Genomic DNA, 20,410 nt, shown 5'->3' with positions numbered 1-20,410 from the left:
CAATGGTGATTTTTCATATTTATGGGCTGATGTTTTGAGTTTGATGTTTTGGCTGATGAGGAGGAGAGACCCAGCCGCCGGTCCGAGTGTCAGGTGAACTGAACTTCAGGTAAGAAGTTATGACCTGCAGTCTATCTGGGTCAGATATAAACCAAGTTTAGGTGCAGTTTATTTTCGTTATGCTGACTTTTTACAGTCAGTTACAATAACTCGTACTGCATGCTAGCTAGCATGACAGAGTTTCTATACACCTGGGTGGGTGCTGTGATGTTACTGATAGTGAACTTTATTTTATTCATAAGGTTAGTTAGTAGAGTTGCCAACCGTCCCGTAAAAAACGGAATCGTCTTGTATTCAGAGAAAATATTACGTGTTTCGTATTGAGCTGAAAAGAAACACAGTTTGTCCTGTACTTCAGCTAGAAAGACACAAAGCTGGAGTTACTGTCTTTATGCTGTCAGCTGCCTCTTCTTCTCTCATTCTCCCCCCTCCCTCTCCTGTTGCTACGTCAAACATGAAACGGATCAATGATCAGCTGATTGGCTTTTCTCTCTTGTTTGTTTATTGCCCACTTTGCGCCAGAAAGAGGAAACCAGCGGATGTCGCGCTAAACAGCAGCAGCACGTTTAGGCTTGATCAGCTGTTGTTAGAATTTATTTAGTGTTTAATATATTTAATATTTTTCACAATGAAATACAAGAGTACAAAACATAAAAGAAAAACCCACCCAAACAAACAACACCCCTGTTCGCTGTCAAGTAATCAAAAGTTTAAAAGGAAAAACAATTCACATCAATGCAAAATAACACCAGCCAAGGTATACAGAATAAGAAGGAAGAAAAATAAGTAAACAAATATATTTAAAATAAATAAATAAAGGTCACTCCTGAACCTGTGTTGTCATGATCCTGGGTCGTTGACCCAGCGTTTTGTGTTTCATTTTGGTTTCATCTTGTGTTTGGTGTTTATTCTGATTCTGTATTAATTCTTTGGGTTGGTTGTTGTGTTTATTATCCCTACCTGTGTCTCCCCTCTGTGCTCCATTCAGGTCCCTGCGTTTTTTGTTGTAAAACAGTCTGTGTGTTTCCGGTTTTACTTTGTAGGTCTGCTTCTCATCATGTCCATTAATGTCAGCTGTGTCCACCCCTGCATGTCATCTCCTCATTACCTAGTGTGTATTTATAGTGTGTGTTGGCTTCTGTTCGTCATCGGATCGTCTGTGTTTCACGGTGTCCTGTTCCTCGTCTGCGTCTCTCTGCCTCTCACCCTGTTCGTATGATCTCCGATTTGTTATATTAGTTTTCCCAGTTTAGGTTTATTCTGTAAATCCCCTTCCCTCACTGCCTGTTTTTGCCACTCCACCACTTGTAAATAAACGTCACTCGAATCATCAGTCACTGCTTGCATTTTGGGTCCTCCTTTTCCTCCAACACAAGAAAAAAAAAAAAGAAGAAAGCTTGAACACTGCTAGCATAATGGACAGGTTTTTGACGGGGCTCCCACACAAACGCAAAGCAGGAGATGAAGCATCGCCAAATATGTTTCCAAACCAACTTCCTTCCAAGCCAAAGACTAGAAAATATGGTGAAGCATATCTTCCCTTTGGCTTCACCTGCACAAGTGCCAAGGTAGGTCTCCCCTGCAGAATTAATTTTCCCTGAGTCGGGAGCAGCGCTGGGCTCTCCAAATCACGGACAAACAGTATCCCACATTCTTGATTTTTAGTTCACAAACTACTCCTGACATTTTGGACATGTTAGCTCTTTATGCAGTAAAGTTACAGCGGGATACAAATAATATCAGGCTGATCCTGCCGTAATTTGTTCCCCCGGTTCAAATCACGGACAAACAGTATCCCACAGCTGTTTTTGTTTTTGAAACCATTTTGCACAGAGAGGCATTTTTTGAAAAATGTATTGACAGCAATGTTGAAAATTATTACACAGGAAAAAAAAAACAACTACACGTAAAATAATCACACCGTAACGCCTCTGCCTTTCTAAATGGAGGGACAGTAACTGCGTGTGTATTTGTAAGCGTGTAAAACCTGAAGATAGTCAGATTAACAGTAACAGTATTTTGTCTCTATCTGCCATTCTGCAATTCATCTCATGTAAACAATAACGTGGCGCACAGCGTGACGTGAAAAGAGGCACATACTTTTGTCGTTGCGTGACGAACTCTGTAATCCTCGTCCACACATAAACGCAAAAAAAGGAGTTTTAAATAATCTCCGTTTTCGATGAATCGCAACGCCGTTTACGTGTGGAGGAAAGACCCAAACGCATAGAAACAGCTGCATTTTCAAAAATACCCGTGTAGGTGTGGACGCAGCGTAAAAGAGTTAGTAGTATATTTTATTACTACCTGTAATTTATTGCCGTTTACTTGTATTTGCTTAATTGTTTACTAAATGTTTGAGGTGTGAAATAAACCGCAATGGAGCAAAATATGATCCCATTCGATCCCTATACAACCATTGCAAGAGTTTGGTTCGCATTGCCGGCAATAAGTCGGACTCGTTCCCGGTGGGTGATGGGCTCCGCCAGGGCTGCCCTTTGTCACCGGTTCTGTTCATAATTTTTATGGACAGGATTTCTAGGCGCAGCCAAGTGGCGGAGGGCTTTCACTTCGGTGGCGGATGATGTGGTTCTGTTGGCTTCATCAGGTGATGGCCTCCAGCTCGCACTGGAACGGTTCACAGCCGAGTGTGAAGCAGTGGGAATGAGGATCAGCACCTCCAAATCTGAGGCCATGGTTCTCAGCCGGAAAAGGGTGGAGTGCCCACTCCGGGTCGGGGATGAGTTCCTGCCCCAAGTGGAGGAGTTTAAGTATCTCGGGGTCTTGTTCGCGAGTGATGGGAGAAGGGAGCCGGAGATCGACAGATGGATTGGTGCTGTGGCTGCAGTGATGCGGACGCTGCACCGGTCCGTCGTGGTGAAGAGGGAGCTGAGTGTAAAAGCGAAGCTCTCAATTTACCGGTCGATCTACGTCCCTACCCTCACCTATGGCCACGAGCTGTGGGTAGTGACCGAAAGAACGAGATCGCGGATACAAGCGGCAGAAATGAGCTTCCTCCGAAGGGTGGCTGGCCTCTCCCTTAGAGATAGGGTGAGAAGTTCGGCCATCCGGGAGGGGCTCAGAGTAGAGCCGCTGCTCCTCCACATCGAAAGGAGCCAGTTGAGGTGGTTCGGGCATCTGACAAGGATGCCTCCTGGGCGCCTCCTGGGTGAGGTGTTCCGGGCATGTCCCACCGGGAGGAGGCCCCGGGGCAGACCCAGGACACGCTGGAGAGATTATATCTCTCGGCTGGCCTGGGAACGCCTTGTTGTTCCCCCAGACAAGCTGGAGGAGGTGGCTGGGGAGAGGGAGGTCTGGGCTTCTCTGCTTAGGCTGCTGCCCCCGCGACCTGGCCTCGGATAAAGCGGATGAAGATGGATGGATGGATGGATGGATGGAGCAAAATATGGGTGTGTGTGTTTGGAGGATGTGTTTGTGCGGTGGGGGGGCGCGAACATTTTTCCTGTAAAACAAAGGGGGGCCTGGCAAAAAAAGTTTGGGAACCACTGTTCTAAACTATGATTTGTTCGGGTTTTTGAGTTGTGCTGGTTTGATTTTATGCTGTCCTCACTAAAGTTTGTTGCAGGCAACGTAATTTCAGCTATACAGCTATCTTAACATTCTTTATTCCCAGCACTTCATACTCCAAGAAACAGGCCGCTTGTTGTGTTTGGCAGGATTTAATGATGAAAATAAATTCTCTCTCGCTCTTTTTTGTAAAACTGTACAAAGAAAAGGAATACAAAATACACAATGAAGACATGTTCCATTACACTGGGAGAATAACATTGCTCTGGTGAAAGATACATGACCACAGATGAAGCATCTGCTGAAAAAATACAAGCATCTACCTGCCTCCATATGATTTAACTCAAAATAGTGTCAAAACTTACTAATACACATTAACTGTATAGTAACTTATGGATGAAGCCGATATTGTGGACTTTAACACCAGGATTGCAGAGATTGCCATCAGATTACAAATGTTTTCACTGCAGCAGCTAAAGAGCACACTACTTCCTGTAGACCACTTCCTCTACAAAAAAGACATTCTGCTTAGTTACCACTAGGTGGTAGTAACACTTCTTAAACAACTATAATATGTCCGTTCTATGACACTCCCCGCCTGGCATGTTAAAGATATGCCACGTTATGCCACAGTCTTAATCCCCTAGGTTACTGATGAGTCATTGTCCTGTGGTGAAAACAACAAGATTACTTGAGAAACTGGTCTAGAGAAGACCTTCGCTGTCTGGTTCCGTATCACCTTAACTTCGACTTTCCTGACAAGTCCACCTCTGCTGGGAACAACCTTGACAATAATTCCCATAGGCCACTGATTCCTCTTGGGTTGATCGTCCCTGAGCAGAACAATATCTCCTTCTTTGAGATTAGGTTTCTGAGATTGCCATTTGTGCTGACTCTGTAATGTGCTCAAATATTCACGGCGCCACCTAGCCCAGAAGGTATCTGCCAAGGCCTGAACTCTTTTCCACTGATTCTTCAGCAGATCCCCTTTTGAAAACTCAATTACAGTAGGAGAGGGAACGCCCCCCTTCTGGGTCAGCAATATGGAAGGTGTTAGAATGAAAGGCGCCTCAGGATCAGTAGAAACTGGTATTAACGGCCTTGCATTGACAATGGCACTCACCTCAGCCATGAAAGTGGTTAAGACCTCATGAGTGAGTTTTACATGTCCAACCTGAAGAAGCATAGAATCTAAAATCCGTCTTGCCACTCCAATCATGCGCTCCCAAGCGCCGCCCAAATGAGAGGAGTGAGGTGGATTGAAAACCCAAGTGCATTTTTGTTGAAGAAGGTAATCCTCTACGCTCTTATTGCCAGGATCCATCTTCAGCTCTTTGAACGCTCCAGTGAAATTGGTCCCACAGTCCGAGCGAAGCTGTTTGGCATGACCCCTAATGGAGAAAAATCTTCGGAGCGCATTTATAAAGCTTGAGGACGTCATTGTTTCAATAACCTCAATATGTATGGCTCGAGTGGACATACATGTGAAAAGGACAGCCCACCTTTTGTCTTGTGCTTGACCACCTCTGGTACGGCGTGTCACCACTTCCCATGGTCCAAAAACATCAAGGCCAACGTAGGAAAATGGAGGGTCAGCCTGAAGGTGGTCTGTGGGTATCTCTCACATTTGTTGCTGCTCGGTTCTTCCTCTTAGTTTCCTGCATGTAACACACTTGTGAATAATGCTGCTGATGAGATGTTTCCCTCCAACAATCCACAGACCACTGTTGCGAATTGCACCTTCAGTGAAATGCCTGCCCTGGTGCTTTACAGCCTGACGATGATGACAAACAAGCAAGCTTGCTACATGGCTGCGGCTTGGTATTATTAGGGGATGGACTTCACCACCTTCAAGTTGTCCTCGGCCAATGCGTCCACCTATTCTTTACATACCTTCGCTGTCAAGAATGGGTCGAAGTTTGTACAGAGTGCTGGTTTTCGAAAGGTCATGTTTCACTTTGATGCATTTCAGTTCTTCTGAATACATTTCTTCTTGCACACATTTTATGATGATCTGTTCTGCTCTGACAATGTCAATGACTGACAGGCCCCTTTTGCACATATGCCATCCAACACACCTCTGATTCTTTGAGGAGTGAGAGAAACACTGAGCAATATGACACAGACGTGCCACAGTCTTACTGTGTGGTCCAGCTAGAAAAACGCTGGAAGCGTTTTGAGCCAAGCTTGTCTCTACTAACTTGTGTGGTGAGTGAGGTTACTTCAGGACGTACCACAGAATCAGCATCTGGGTTCACAAGGTCAAATGTTGATCCATTATCGCCACTGGCAGCTACCTTTGGTTGTTTCATTAGGAATGCTGGTCCTGTTAGCCATGTGGTGTCGGCAAGCTCGGCGGCTGGAACAGAACGTGACCCATGATCAGCCGGATTTAGTTCTGAAGGAATGTAGTTCCATTGCTCAGGTCGTGTTGACTGCCGGATGCGCTGCACTCTATTGTTCACATACACATAGAACCTCCTAGTCTCGTTGTGTATGTATCCCAATACAACTCTGCTGTCAGTGTAGAATTTCACTGTCTTGAGATCTAGATCAAGCTCCCTGATTACTAGATCGGCTATCTCAACGGCCATGACAGCAGCACACAACTCCAGTCTTGGGATTGTGAGGCCTGGGTTGGGAGCGAGCTTGGATTTCCCAAAACCAAAGCCCACCTCCTGGAGACCTTGTTCATTCGTTGTCTTAAGATAAGCAACTGCAGATATTGCTTTGACAGAGGCATCACAGAAAATCAATAATTTGGCGTGCTGTGCTTTGGAAACAGAGAAAGAGGCATATGCTCGTGGAACATCCAGGTTTTGTAGTGCTGACAATGATTCATTCCATCTTCTCCAACTTTCTTTTTTAGCTTCAGGGAGTTCTGCGTCCCATTCTGCATTCTCGGTTGTTAGCTCTCTTAGAATCAGTCTCCCTGTCACCGCAACAGGAGCTATGAACCCCAAAGGATCAAACAGACTGTTTACTGTTGACAGGACACCACGGCGTGTAAATGGCTTTTGATTCTCAGTAATATTGAATCTGAAAGTGTCAGTCATTATGTTCCAGCTGACTCCAAGACTGCGCTGGACTGGTAAGTCATCCACAAAGAGGTTAAGGTCTTTTACATTGTCTGCTCTTTGATCTGCAGGAAATGCGTTCATTACTTCTGCTCGATTTGAAGCTATTTTGTGCAGAGTGATGTTAGATGCTGCCAACATCTGCGGTGTTCGACGCAGAACATCAGTGGCCTCTGCTGCTGTAGCAAAAGACCGGAGGTCGTCATCTACATAAAAGTCTCTTTCTACAAAGTGCCTCGCATCACTGCCATATTGAACTTCTTGGTGATCTGCTGCTTTCCTCAGACCAAAGATTGCCACTGCAGGTGATGGACTGTTTCCGAAAACATGAACACGCATGCGATAATCCACCACATCCTTACTCAGATCGTTATCCTGGTACCACAGGAACCTAAGGAAATCCCTGCAGTCCTCACGAACAACGAAACAGTAAAACATCTGCTGAATATCTGCAGTTATGGCTACAGGCTCTTTTCTGAATCTGAGGAGGACACCGACGAGACTGTTGTTAAGATCTGGTCCAGACAGCAGCACCTCATTTAGTGAGATTTCGTCATACTGAGCACTGGAATCAAATACCACTCGAATCTTGTTTGGTTTTTTGGGATGGTAAACGCCAAATGTGGGCAAATACCAGCATTCTGCCCCCTCCTGGAGTGGTGGTGCAAGTTCAGCATGTCCCTTGTCTAACACATTTTGCATGAAGTCTGTGAAATGCATTTTCATTTCAGGCTTCTTATCTAAAGTCTTCCGCAGTGACATCAGACGGTGATGAGCATAGCATCTTTTATTTGGTAGACGTTTACCTTGGTGCCGAAAGGGAAGAGGGGCAACCCAGCTTTTTGTCTCATCCTGGAAGAATTCCTCTTCCATGATCTGTAGGAAGACTGAATCCTCAATGGAGTGTGCTAGCTGGTTGTCATTTTCTGTGGCATTGAAGACTGTTTCTCCAAGATTAGTCACTGTCGATGCATTTTGGATGTCTCTATTGGGTGGGGTTCTCTTTTTCTCATCTTTGCCATTAGGACTTTCTTTCACCTTTATCTTATTCTCACACGTGGCAAAGTGATTTGGTCTGCCATTTTCCAGGATGCAGGTTTTCATAGCACTCACTGTAGTCATGTTGTATGCACCTCCTATGCACACCTCTCCAACAATGCCCCACCCGAGGTCTAAGCGTTGGGCATATGGGGCGTTTAGTGGACCATTATACTGGTCTCGAACCTTATGCGCTCTGATAATGTCTCTTCCCAATGGAAGAAGAATGTCTGCATCTGGGTCAAGCGGTGGAACCTTATCTGACACTCTTTTAAGCTGACGGTGGTGACATGCAGCCTCGGGTGTGGGTATCTCTGACCTGTTGTTTGGGATATCATTACACTCTATCAGATCTTTGAGCAGGATTTCCCTTGAAACCCATCCCCACATACCTGGGTACATCTGGATGTGACACTCTGTGCCTCTGTGTCCGACCTCTCCCCGCCATTCTCTGTTGAGGAAGTAGGAACTGCAACTGAGCGTGAAGCTGGTCTGGGGTGCAGAGCGGAAATGTGTTTATCGCTGTCACAATCCCTGCATTTAACGGTGGCCTCACAAGATTTGGCTTGAGGAGTCGTAGAGGCGCAGCAGCGAAAACATATGTTGTTTTCCTGTAAGAACCTTTTCCTCTCTTCCATGAGCATTTTTTGAAAACCTCTGCATTTTTGAAGAGAATGAGGCTTGTGGTGCATGGGGCATAGCTTCTCTGGATTTCCTATTTTGGGCTCTGAAGCCATAGATATGTTCGTCTTGTGCACGGAGACAGGTCTCACTTGACTTGACTTGACTTTTCTTTTCTGTAAGAATTTGTGAAAAGATCTGGATAGTTAAAACTGGGATCATTTCTCTCTTCTGCCTCTCTGCAGATGAATTCTTTGAAGTAGGAGAAAGGAGGAAAGGCAACATGATGATCTCTCTTGTATTTGCACCCGTGTGACAGCCACTTGTCTTTGAGATATAAAGGGAGCTTTTCCACAATTGGCTGCACACCTCTTGATGTATCAAGATAGGCTAGACCTGGCACGTAACCCTCTCGTTTAGCAACGTCAAGTTCAGTAAGCAAGTCAGCCAGTTCTTGTAGTTTTTGACTCTCTCTGTTGTGGATCTTGGGAAAACTCTCAAGTTTACAAAAGAGAGCTCTTTCTATCACCTCTGGAGCACCATATTTTTTATTTAGTCTTTCCCAGATCATTCTAAGTCCCACGTTAGGCTGTCTGATACTCACAGACCGTATTCTGATTGCATGCTCACCAGATTCTTTACCCAGCCATTTGATAAGCAGAACCATTTCTTCACTTGCTGATAGACTCAGACTTTCGATTGTGTTGATCAACGTTTCTCTCCAGGCTTTATAGTGTTCGGGTAAGTCATCAAACTTTGTTAGGCCTGAAGAAACCAGCTGGGATTTAGCAAGGAACTTGACAAGATCTGTAGATGAGTCATTATTGTGGAAGCTGTTTGGATGTGGTTGATTGTCGGGCAGTACCCTGTGCTGGTAGCGCTCATCTTCTTGCTGTGGAAAGTTCATATGGAGTGGCTGAGCATTATTTTGAGGGAAGCTGGCTCCGTTGTCGATGAGCTGGGGATGTGCATTCTGATTGTAGCTTGGAAATGGAGTGGATGTTGGCAGTAAAGTCGAATCATTCTCTACTTTGTGGGAATTGATCTTGTGTCTGCTGTGTAACATAGTGATCAGTCCTTTTCAATGCACTCTCTGGCAAGGGCAGAAAGTCAAATTCTTTGTTGTTGGATTCATTCACATCTCCTGCAGCTGCCTCCAACACCTCAGCTTCAGCTTGGGCAGCCTCAGCTTCTTTCTGTAGATTAATATAATCTATCTTGGCTTCTAGTCTGGCCTTTTCGACTCTTAGTTCACCTTCCTTTTCCGTGAATGCTAGTCTGGTTTTCGCCGCCTCTGCTTTGGCTCGCGCCCTGGCTGCTTCATAGCTTACTCTGGAGCTTCTTGATGAGCGTGAAGAGCGTGACCTCTTTGAGCTGTGGCGTGAATAAATAGACCCCGATTCAACTTCATCTCGTGAGCCTTCAGCTCTGTCTTCCTTTGAAGCTTGTGCTGAGGCGCTTGTGGCCTCCATTGCAGTGTGATGCAGACTGACATTCCTTCACTCTTCTTAACTTCCACGTTGAGTGGTCATCCTTTTACTATACTGTCCTCACTAAAGTTTGTTGCAGGCAATGTAATTTCAGCTATACGGCTATCTTAACATTCTTTATTCCCAGCACTTCATACTTCAAGAAACAGGCCGCTTGTTGTGTTTGGCAGGATTTAATGATGAAAATAAATTCTCTCTCGCTCTTTTTTGTAAAACTGTACAAAGAAAAGGAATACAAAATACACAATGAAGACATGTTCCATTACACTGGGAGAATAACATTGCTCTGGTGAAAGATACATGACCACAGATGAAGCATCTGCTGAAAAAATACAAGCATCTACCTGCCTCCATATGATTTAACTCAAAATAGTGTCAAAACTTACTAATACTCATTAACTGTATAGGAACTTACGGATGAAGCTGGTATTGTGGACTTTAACACCAGGATTGCAGAGATTGCCATCAGATTACAAATGTTTTCACTGCAGCAGCTAAAGAGCACACTACTTCCTGTAGACCACTTCCTCTACAAAAAAGACATTCTGCTTAGTTACCACTAGGTGGTAGTAACACTTCTTAAACAACTATAATATGTCCGTTCTATGACAGATTTTGTATTAAGGGTTATTCTTTGTTTTGTTCTCTTTACATTATTTGGTGTTCTGGCCTTTAGCTTAAGTCACTGTCTTCTGTTTTATGTGTTATATTCTTTCTGTCTACCTCTCAGTGTCAAGTTTGCGTTTTTGTAATTTGTTTCTTTTTTCCTGTTTTACTTTGAAACTTCATGTCTCATGTCAGTGTGTTCAGTTTTACTTCTCCCCTGTCTCGTTAGCCTAATTTTCCCAGCTGTGTCTCCCTCCTGTTGCCCATTCCCTGATTACTCCCCTGTGTATATAAGCCCTGTGTTTTCCTCTGTTCTCTGTTGCGTCGTACCCTCTACATGCTGTGTGTTTGCCTCCTGCGCATGTTCAGTTTCTTTGTCCGTATTCTTAGCACCTTTGTTCAGAGTTTCGATGTGGAGGAGCAGCGGTTCTACTCTGAGCCCCTCCTGGATGGCCAAACTCCTCACCCTGTCTCTAAGGGAGAGTCCAGCCACCCTTCAGAGAAGCCCAGTTCCGCCGCTTGTATCCGCGATCTCGTCCTTTTGGTCACTGCCCACAGCTCGTGACCATAGGTGAGGGTAGGGACATAGATTGACCGATAAATTGAGAGCTTCGCTTTTACACTCAGCTCTCTCATCACCACAACAGACCGGGACAGCATCTGCATCACTGCAGTCGCAGCACCGATCCATCTGTTGATCTCCAGCTCCCTTATCCCGTCACTTGTGAACAAGACCTCGAGATACTTAAACTCCTCCACTTGGGGCAATAACTCGTCCCTGATCCAGAGTGGGCACTCCACCCTTTTCCGGCTGAGGACCATGGCCTCAGATTTGGAGGTGCTGATTCTCATTCCCACTGCTTCACACTTGGCTGCAAACAGCTCCAAAGCAAGGTGGAGGCCATCACCAAATGAAGCCAACAGAACCACATCATCCATGTAAAGCAGAGATGAGATCCTGAGACCACCGGACTCCTTCTTCAGCTTGGTGGCTCCCCACACCTCTGGTGTCCACCATTTGGTTCAGGGGTTACCACCATGACAGGCACCTTGCGGCTGCAGTGCAGTGAAACAGCTTTGGCAATGGGGGTGCTAAACATGGTCCATTCAGACTCAATGTTACTGTTGATGAGGAGGACCCCAAAGACTCTGAGGTCAGATGCACACAAGAGAATTTATTTACAAAGTCCACTGGGTGTATATACAAAAGGTGAGGGGACAGGGCTCCAGGGAAATCAAGGGGCAAAGCACTCGTTCCTCTTCAAACAATTCACACACGCGACCAGACTCTCTCTCCGACACTCACTACACAGGAAACACAGGGGACACAGTCCAGGGAGTCTGTACACAGAGAAACACTGGTTAATACAAAAGCACTAAGACACGAGAGAAAACTTGCTGAGGTTTGACTTAACACGAGTCAACACAACGATCCAGCGAAAAACAGCAGTCACTCCCCGGCTTAGATGTTGGCCACAATAATGAGGCTCAGGTGTTTCTTCCTCCGAGGGCCATGAGTTCTGCTCAAACGAGAGAGAGAGAGAGAGAGCGAGAAAGGCAGAAACTGCTGATCAGTGCCCTGCTGACCCTCCAGGCCGTGACACTCAATGTCCCCAGTCTCCCTCGGAAAGCTGTTGAAGCTCTGCTGGAGGTGTGCGCTGAAGACCTTGTGGACTGAGGCTTCTGCCACGCATTCCCAGCACACCCTCACTATACGTTTAGGCGCGCCAGGTCTGTCGAGCCCCCCCCCCCACCTGATCCAACTCACCACCAGGTGGTGATCAGTTGACAGCTGAGCCCCTCTCTTTACCCGAGTGTCCAGAACATATGGCCGCAGGTCTGGTGATACGATTACAAAATCGATCATCGACCTGCGGCCTTGAGCGTCCTGGTGCCAATTCAAAAATCTGTTTTATTTGTTGTCATCTTTCATTCACCTGGGCCTTACCCACAGTTTCTATTTGACTTCTCAGACTTTTTCTCTCATTTAGTGACCATTTCAGGTAAAAATAATTATAGTTGTTAATGTTAACATCCATGTAGATGCTAAAAATGACAGTCTAAACCCGGCATTTAATCTGTTATTAGACTCAATTGGCTTCTGTCAAAATGTAAAAGAACCCACCCACCACTTTAATCACACTCTAGATCTTGTTTTAACATATTGCATAGAAACTGAACATTTAACAGTGTTTCCTGAAAACCCTCTGCTGTCTGATCATTTCCTGATAACATTTACATTTACAATAATTGATTACACAGCCGTAGTTAGTAAATTTCAACACAATACATGTCTGTAACTACGTTTAAGGAGCATAACAATCCTTAAAATCCCTCCGATGTTGTCCTCTTAAATGCCATGTGTCAACACAATGCAGAGCAGCTATGTGAATTCTACTCCCACAGAGGTCGATTATCTTACATCTTCACTGCATACGACTCTGGATACTGTAACTTCTCTTAAAAAAGAAAGCCTCAAATCAGAAGAATTTGACTACCTGGTATAACTTTCAAACATGCACGTTGAAATAAACAACTTGTTAGCTGGAGAGGAAATGGCATCTCACTAATTTACGAGGTCTTCATTTGGTGCTCTTTAAAAAAAATCCCCCTGTAATGCTAGAAAATCTTACTATTCGTCACTGATTGAAGAAAATAAGAACAACCCCAGGTTTCTCTTCAGCACTGTAGCCAGGCTGACAAACAGTCAGAGCTCTACTGAGCCAACCATCCCTTTAATGTTAACTAGTAATGACTTCATGAACTTCTTCACAAACAACATTTTAACCATTAGAGAAAAAATGACTCATAGCCATCTCTCAGAAGTAACATCATGCACAGATACTATCACTGATATTTATTGAGACTCTTTTTCTCCGGTTGATCTTTCTGAATGTCCAAGAAACTGACCTCACTGCCCATTGTTCATTCAGTGGTGCTAGTTTCAGTCATTGTGCAAATGAGTTAATACAAGTCATACTATTTTGTGTTTTCACTATTAGTGTTTTTTAAACATGGTGCTAAATGTTAAATGTTATTATTTAGGTTACTATAAAAACATGACAATTATGTGCATGTTGACTTTTATTGCAGTGTTCACGTTTATTGCTGTTTCTCTCTTCACAATAACTAATGTAACTTTGTCTTCATAGTTTAGTATATGCCAGTCTTCCTCATTTGTCTCTTTCTTATTCTCATCTCCTTTCATATTTGTCCCGTGTCAGTCCCCCCCAGCCCCCACCTCCACAGGATAATCTGCAGCAGTAATCTACCATCATCTGTCATTGTTTCTCTGGATGGAACATTTGCAGTAAGGCCAGATTAACATCCCATGCTGTGACCTGAGCAGAGAGGAGAGGGTAAAATACGCCCACTCATATACAGATAGATACAAACATAGAGTCATGTTTCAGTCACTCCCAAGGACATGTTAGGCACTTTGTTACTAGCAGCCTATAACAAAAAAATGTTCCAATTTCTTTAGTTGAACCTATGAAAAGGAGCATAAACCTGGTGTAGGACCAGGAAGATGCACTGTTCCCTGAAGCATCATCAGAAATGGTCTCAGTGGCTGTTGAGAAGCTAGAGAATGACTTTAGTGCAGTACTATAAATCATCACCATGAAATGTATTGATATTACAGTCACTAGCCACTTCATTAGGTTCAACCTGCTTGTACTGGGTTAAATCCCCCTATGCCGTGAAGCTCTCTTAATTCTTAATGGCACAAATAGTGCAGGAAACATTACTCAAAGACTGAAATGACCGTCATAGATGCTAGGACTCAAGGTTATCACATTTAGGTGTGCATTTATTTACAGTGCAATCACAAAGTGCTATATACAGTGGTGCAGGTGGGGGGATCGAGACTCCAGGGATCCAGGGAGAGGTAAGAAACATCCAGTCTTCACACACTCTTCACTGGCAGCCACAGGCTCACCAAAGTCCAAAGGAGGGAAAATCCAGGGAGCTCTGCACAGGGAGACTGGGAACATGTTAGCATTCAGAGGCAAGACAACTAGAGCAGATGATGGTCAGTAGCCGGGGCCACACTAACTGGAGAGAGTTTAACGATCCAGCGAAGACTGCAGCTCAGCCACCACCTTGAGTAATGGCTGCGATGATGAGGTCATGAGTCGCAGGTGGCTGATTGTCGGCAGGTGTGTTGGCAAAAGGCAGACCAGCGGCGGAGTATCCTGCTGTATGACGCTAGTATTACCACAATAATCATTGAAGACAGAAAGTCATCACAAAATGAATCATTAATGATCTCATAATTTCATGCAATGTGTCCCTCTCTTTTCTTGAGAACCCCAGTTTCATTATATTAAATCTTAATATATAAAATGAGTAACAGTAGGGTGGACATTAGGTAAGGCTGCACTTTTTGCAGCGATCTCGTATAGAAAACTATTTCTGGTATCAGTCATAGGTTTTCTTTCTGTCTGTTAATAATCATTTGAAATTGCACATGATTATTTGCAGCCAGCAGGTTGTTAATGCTATCCATCAAGTCTAAAAACAGCATGTTAAAACGTCAAATATTAATCACAATTAAATTACGAGGGGATTGCTGCAAAAACTGTGTATACATATATATATATATATATATATATATATATATATATATATATATATATATATATATACACAGTAGTGTGAAAAAGCAAACCACAGTGAGATCCATTAACTAAAATTACCCCAAGAGCACAACAACGACTTCTCAAACGACTTACAAAAGAGCCCAGAACAGCATCCAAAGAACACTTGCCTCAGTAAAGGTCAGTGTTCATGACTCTGCCATAAGAAAGAGACTGGGCAACAATGGCCTACATGTCAGAGTTCAAGACGAAACCCACTGCTGAGCAAAGGGAACATAAGGGCTTGTCTCAGTTTTACCAGAAAACATCTTGATGATCTCCAACACTTCTGGAAAAGCACTCTGGAGTAAAAGTAACACAGCATTTCAGAAAACATCATACCACAGTAACATATGTTGGTGTTAGTGTGGTGGTCTGAGGCTGTTTTGCTGCCTCAACACCTGGAAGACTTGCTGTGGTAAATGGAAGCATGAATTCTGCTGTTTATAAAAACATCCTGAAGGAGAATGTCCGCACAACTGTTCATGACCTCAAGCTGAAGCTCACCTGGTTCTGCTGCAGGAAAATGATCCAAAACACAGCAGAATATCTAAGAATAAGAATAAGAATAACTTTATTTATCCCGAGGGAAATTCTTTTGTCATGTACATGCTCACAGCAGCAGGAGAGACAGAGGAACAGGTGAATAAGATGATATACAATATATACAATAAGAATAGTAGTGTACAGTAATATACAGTAGGATAGTGCAAGACATAGTATCAAATAACTCTAACGAAGTAATACAAATGACTGTATCCTGGAGAATAAATAACTGAACTATGAGTGCAGGCGATTCTAGAAAGTGACAAAGTATTGTGCAATAGAATGAAGGGAGTAGCAGCATATGATGGGGGGATGAAACAAATATTCAATAAGTACTCTTGGGTAATATTGCACGGTCTGACAAGGAACAGAATAACATAGGTAATAGTCTCAGGAGAATCACCTACAGAGTGAGGAAGAGTTAAACAGTCTTATTGCCACCGGTACAAAGGATTTCCTGTGGCGGTCAGTTCTGCATTTCGGGGCAATGAGTCTTTTGCTGCATTTGCTCCGATGGTCCAGCATGGGGGCGTGCATAGGGTGGGAGGGGTTGTCCATGATAGAAAGAAGCTTTTTTAGCATCCTCCTCTCAGACACCTCCTCCAGGTTCTCCAGTCTGACACCCAGGACAGAACCAGCCTTTTTAATCAGTTTGTTCAGCCTGTTGGCATCAGCTGTCTTCACCCCACTTCCCCAGCACACAGCTGCAAAGAACACGACGCTCTCCAACACCGAGTGATAGAACATGGTCAGCATTTTCCTACCAACATTGAAGGAACTGAGTCGCCTCAGTAGGAAAAGCCGACTCTGCCCTTTTTTGAAGATAGCATTGGTGTTCTTGGTCCAGTCCAGTTTACAGTCCAAGTTCAATTCAATTTTCAATTCAATTCAATTTTATTTATATAGCGCCAAATCACAACAAAAGTCGCCTCAAGGCGCTTTATATTGTACAGTAGATAGCACAATAATAAATACAGAGAAAAACCCAACAATCATATGACCCCCTATGAGCAAGCACTTTGGCGACAGTGGGAAGGAAATACTCCCTTTTAACAGGAAGAAACCTCCGGCAGAACCAGGCTCAGGGAGGGGCGGGGCCATCTGCTGCAACCGGTTGGGGTGAAAGAAGGAAGACAGGATGAAAGACATGCTGTGGAAGAGAGACAGAGATTAATAACAGATATGATTCGATGCAGAGAGGTCTATTAACACATAGTGAATGAAAAGGGTGGCTGGAAAGGAAAAACTCAATGCATCATGGGAATCCCCGGCAGCCTACGTCTATTGCAGCATAACTAAGGGAGGATTCAGGGTCACCTGGTCCAGCCCTAACTATATGCTTTAGCAAAAAGGAAAGTTTTAAGCCTAATCTTGAAAGTAGAGATAGTGTCTGTCTCTTGAATCCAAACTGGAAGTTGGTTCCACAGAAGAGGGGCCTGAAAACTGAAGGCTCTGCCTCCCATTCTACTTTTAAATACTCTAGGAACAACAAGTAGGCCTGCAGTGCAAGAGCGAAGTGCTCTAATAGGGTGATATGGTACTACAAGGTCATTAAGATAAGATGGGGCCTGATTATTTAAGACCTTGTATGTGAGGAGCAGGATTTTGAAATCAATTCTGGATTTAACAGGAAGCCAATGAAGGGAAGCCAAAACAGGAGAAATATGCTCTCTCTTTCTAGTCCCTGTCAGGACTCTTGCTGCAGCATTTTGGATTAGCTGAAGGCTTCTCAGCGAGTTTTTAGGACTTCCTGATAATAGTGAATTACAGTAGTCCAGCCTGGAAGTAATAAATGCATGAACTAGTTTTTCAGCATCACTCTGAGACAGGATATTTCTAATTTTAGAGATGTTGCGCAAATGGAAGAAAGCAGTCTTACATATTTGTTTAATATGTGCATTGAAGGACATGTCCTGGTCAAAAATGACTCCAAGGTTTCTCACAGTGTTACTGGAGGCCAAGGTAATGCCATCCAGAGTAAGAATCTGCTTAGATACCATATTTCTAAGATTTTCAGGGCCGAGTACAATAACCTCAGTTTTATCTGAATTAAGAAGCAGAAAGTTAGCGGCCATCCAGGTCTTTATGTCTTTAAGACATTCCTGCAGTTTAACTAATTGGTGTGTGTTACCTGGCTTCATGGATAGATAGAGCTGCGTGTCATCTGCATAGCAGTGAAAATTTATGCTATGTCTTCTAATGATGTTGCCTAGGGGAAGCATGTATAATGTAAACAGAATTGGTCCTAGCACTGAACCCTGTGGAACACCATAATTGACCTTAGTGTCTGAAGAGGACTCTCCATTTACATGTACAAACTGGAGTCTGTTAGATAGATATGATACAAACCACTGCAGTGCAGTACCTGTAATACCTACAGCATGTTCTAATCGCTCTAATAGGATATTATGGTCAACAGTATCGAACGCAGCACTGAGGTCTAGCAGGACAAGCACAGAGATGAGTCCACTGTCAGAGGCCATAAGAAGATCATTTGTAACCTTCACTAAAGCTGTTTCTGTGCTGTGATGAGCTCTGAAACCTGACTGAAACTCTTCAAATAAGCCATTCCTCTGCAGATGATCTGTTAGCTGTTTGACAACTACTCTTTCAAGGATTTTTGATATGAAAGGAAGGTTGGAGATTGGCCTATAATTAGCTAAGAAAGCTGGGTCTAGAGATGGCTTTTTAAGTAAAGGTTTAACTACAGCCAGCTTGAAGGCCTGTGGTACATAGCCGATTATTAGAGATAGGTTGATCATATTTAAGATCGAAGAATTAATTAATGGCAGGACTTCTTTGAGCAGTTTTGTAGGAATGGGGTCTAAAAGACACGTTGATGGTTTGGAGGAATTAATTATTGAAGTTAACTCAGAAAGATCAATTGGAGAAAAAGAGTCTAACTTAACATCGATGGTACTAAAAGTAGCTGTAGATAATATTACATCTGTGGGATGATTATTGGTAATTTTTTCTCTAATGATAAAAATTTTATTTGTGAAGAAGTTCATGAAGTCATTACTAGTTAACGTTAAAGGGATGGTTGGCTCAGTAGAGCTCTGACTGTTTGTCAGCCTGGCTACAGTGCTGAAGAGAAACCTGGGGTTGTTCTTATTTTCTTCAATCAGTGACGAATAGTAAGATGTTCTGGCTTTGCGGAGGGCTTTCTTATAAAGCAGCAAACTATTTCTCCAGGCTAAATGATGATCCTCTAAATTTGTGACACGCCATTTCCTCTCCAGCTTACGAGTTATCTGCTTTAGGCTACGTGTTTGAGAATTATACCACGGAGTCAGGGACTTTGGATTTGAGGCCTTAGTTTTCACAGTGTACCCCCAGGTACCGGTAGTCCTCAACGATCTCCACATCAGCCCCTCTGATGGTGACAGGGTTAGGAGGAGGAGCCTACCTCTGCATGGCTTAGGAAAAACAACATGAAGACTTTGGAGTGGGCGGGTCAAAGATGAGTAAGCCTAAATTACACTTTTTATGTTTACTTGTGTTATTGTTGTCTACTAGTTACATTTGTTTGATGATCTGAAATGTTTAAGTGTGACAAACATAAAGAAAAATAGGAAATCAACAAGGGGCCAAACACTTTTTCACACCACTGTGTGCTCCAGTTTGTGCGATGTATAATGTTAATATGTTTACATGGTTACATACAGTACATGGTTACTGACTTCGACTGGTTATATTCCAGTTTATTGTGACAAAGCCAACACACAGCCATGGTCTTTTCCTTTTTGTTTCATCAAAGTTCTGCTGAACTGTGCCAATGAGCATGGCTGTCTTCTGTTTGCTTTCCACCTCAGCACATTTACAGTTTCCATTCACAGAAAGAGTGATGGTGTCAGAGCAGGGCTGTTTTGGCTAGCAGGGAGGACAAGGCTTTGTCTGGAGCGTTTCTACATGGTTTGAGTGATTATACGAAAGATGGATTAGTTGCTACAAACTTACCTGTTCAACTCGTGTTGCCATTGGCTGCCACCAGGCCTGAAATGGTAATCTGACATGCCAGGTATTTGCCAGGTGGCATGAAGAGCATGTAGGGCAATGGGTCAATATAGTTTTTTTTCTTTCTCAATATAGTTACACAGGCTGCAGGCTAGGTTATAGTGGTCCTGCGCACCAACCCTACAACCACTGACAGCAGCCCATTTGTTCATTTTCATTACTGACACTGGATTACCCAAATCTCTTAACACAACCAGCCCCTCCCCTACCTCCTGTGTGTGCTCATGCATCTTTTGAGTTTATTGTTGAAAACGTGGTTGATACAGATAGACAAATAAAAGTGAAAAGACAGAGAAAGAGAAAGAGAAAAAGAAACTATACATAGATACAGCAAAATGCATGTGATTGGCACATGAGTCAGTACCAACACGACTAAAGGAATGAGGTGACCTTTTTGGTCCAGTGGTGTAAAAATAACAATCAATATTAAAAACATAAGAGCAGTTTCCAGCTGGTTCACCAACTGGCCATTCTGGGCAGGATCCACCCCACCAGCATACATGCCCCCACATGCTCGGCCTGCAGCCATCATCACAGTCCATGGAGCCGATCCCAAGCTCACCTGTCCCAGCCCCACATACTTGTCTTCCTGTGCAGTACCACAGTTCATTCTGTTATAGTTTTCTCTGCATTTATGCCACATTATAAATTTTGAAAAAAGAAATAATGCACGATGCATTACTATTACTAGTTGTATTACAATACTTAGAGTTATTTCTTCTTGTTCAGTATACAAATTCCTTATTGGAAGACTTTTATTCTTATAAAGCTTTTATTTGGTATATCA

At 43.5% G+C, this 20,410-nt stretch overlaps 1 protein-coding gene across 1 annotated transcript; it reads right to left on the bottom strand.

Annotated features, from left to right (window-relative positions):
- Positions 1–8,431: 8,431 nt before the first annotated feature.
- LOC112847035 (uncharacterized) lies at positions 8,432–10,411 on the bottom strand. Its single transcript, XM_025907653.1, has 2 exons — positions 10,230–10,411; positions 8,432–10,029 (listed from the first exon to the last, which is right to left on the bottom strand). Exon 2 carries the CDS (start codon positions 9,388–9,390, stop codon positions 8,473–8,475), a length of 918 nt encoding a protein of 305 aa, XP_025763438.1. The 5' UTR covers positions 9,391–10,029; positions 10,230–10,411; the 3' UTR covers positions 8,432–8,472.
- Positions 10,412–20,410: the final 9,999 nt, after the last annotated feature.

The sequence above is a fragment of the Oreochromis niloticus genome, linkage group LG6 (genome assembly GCF_001858045.2).
Source record: "Oreochromis niloticus isolate F11D_XX linkage group LG6, O_niloticus_UMD_NMBU, whole genome shotgun sequence".
NCBI lineage: Eukaryota > Metazoa > Chordata > Actinopteri > Cichliformes > Cichlidae > Oreochromis > Oreochromis niloticus.
Note: the sequence above shows the minus strand (reverse complement) of the source record. Positions and strands in the feature narration are given on the sequence as shown.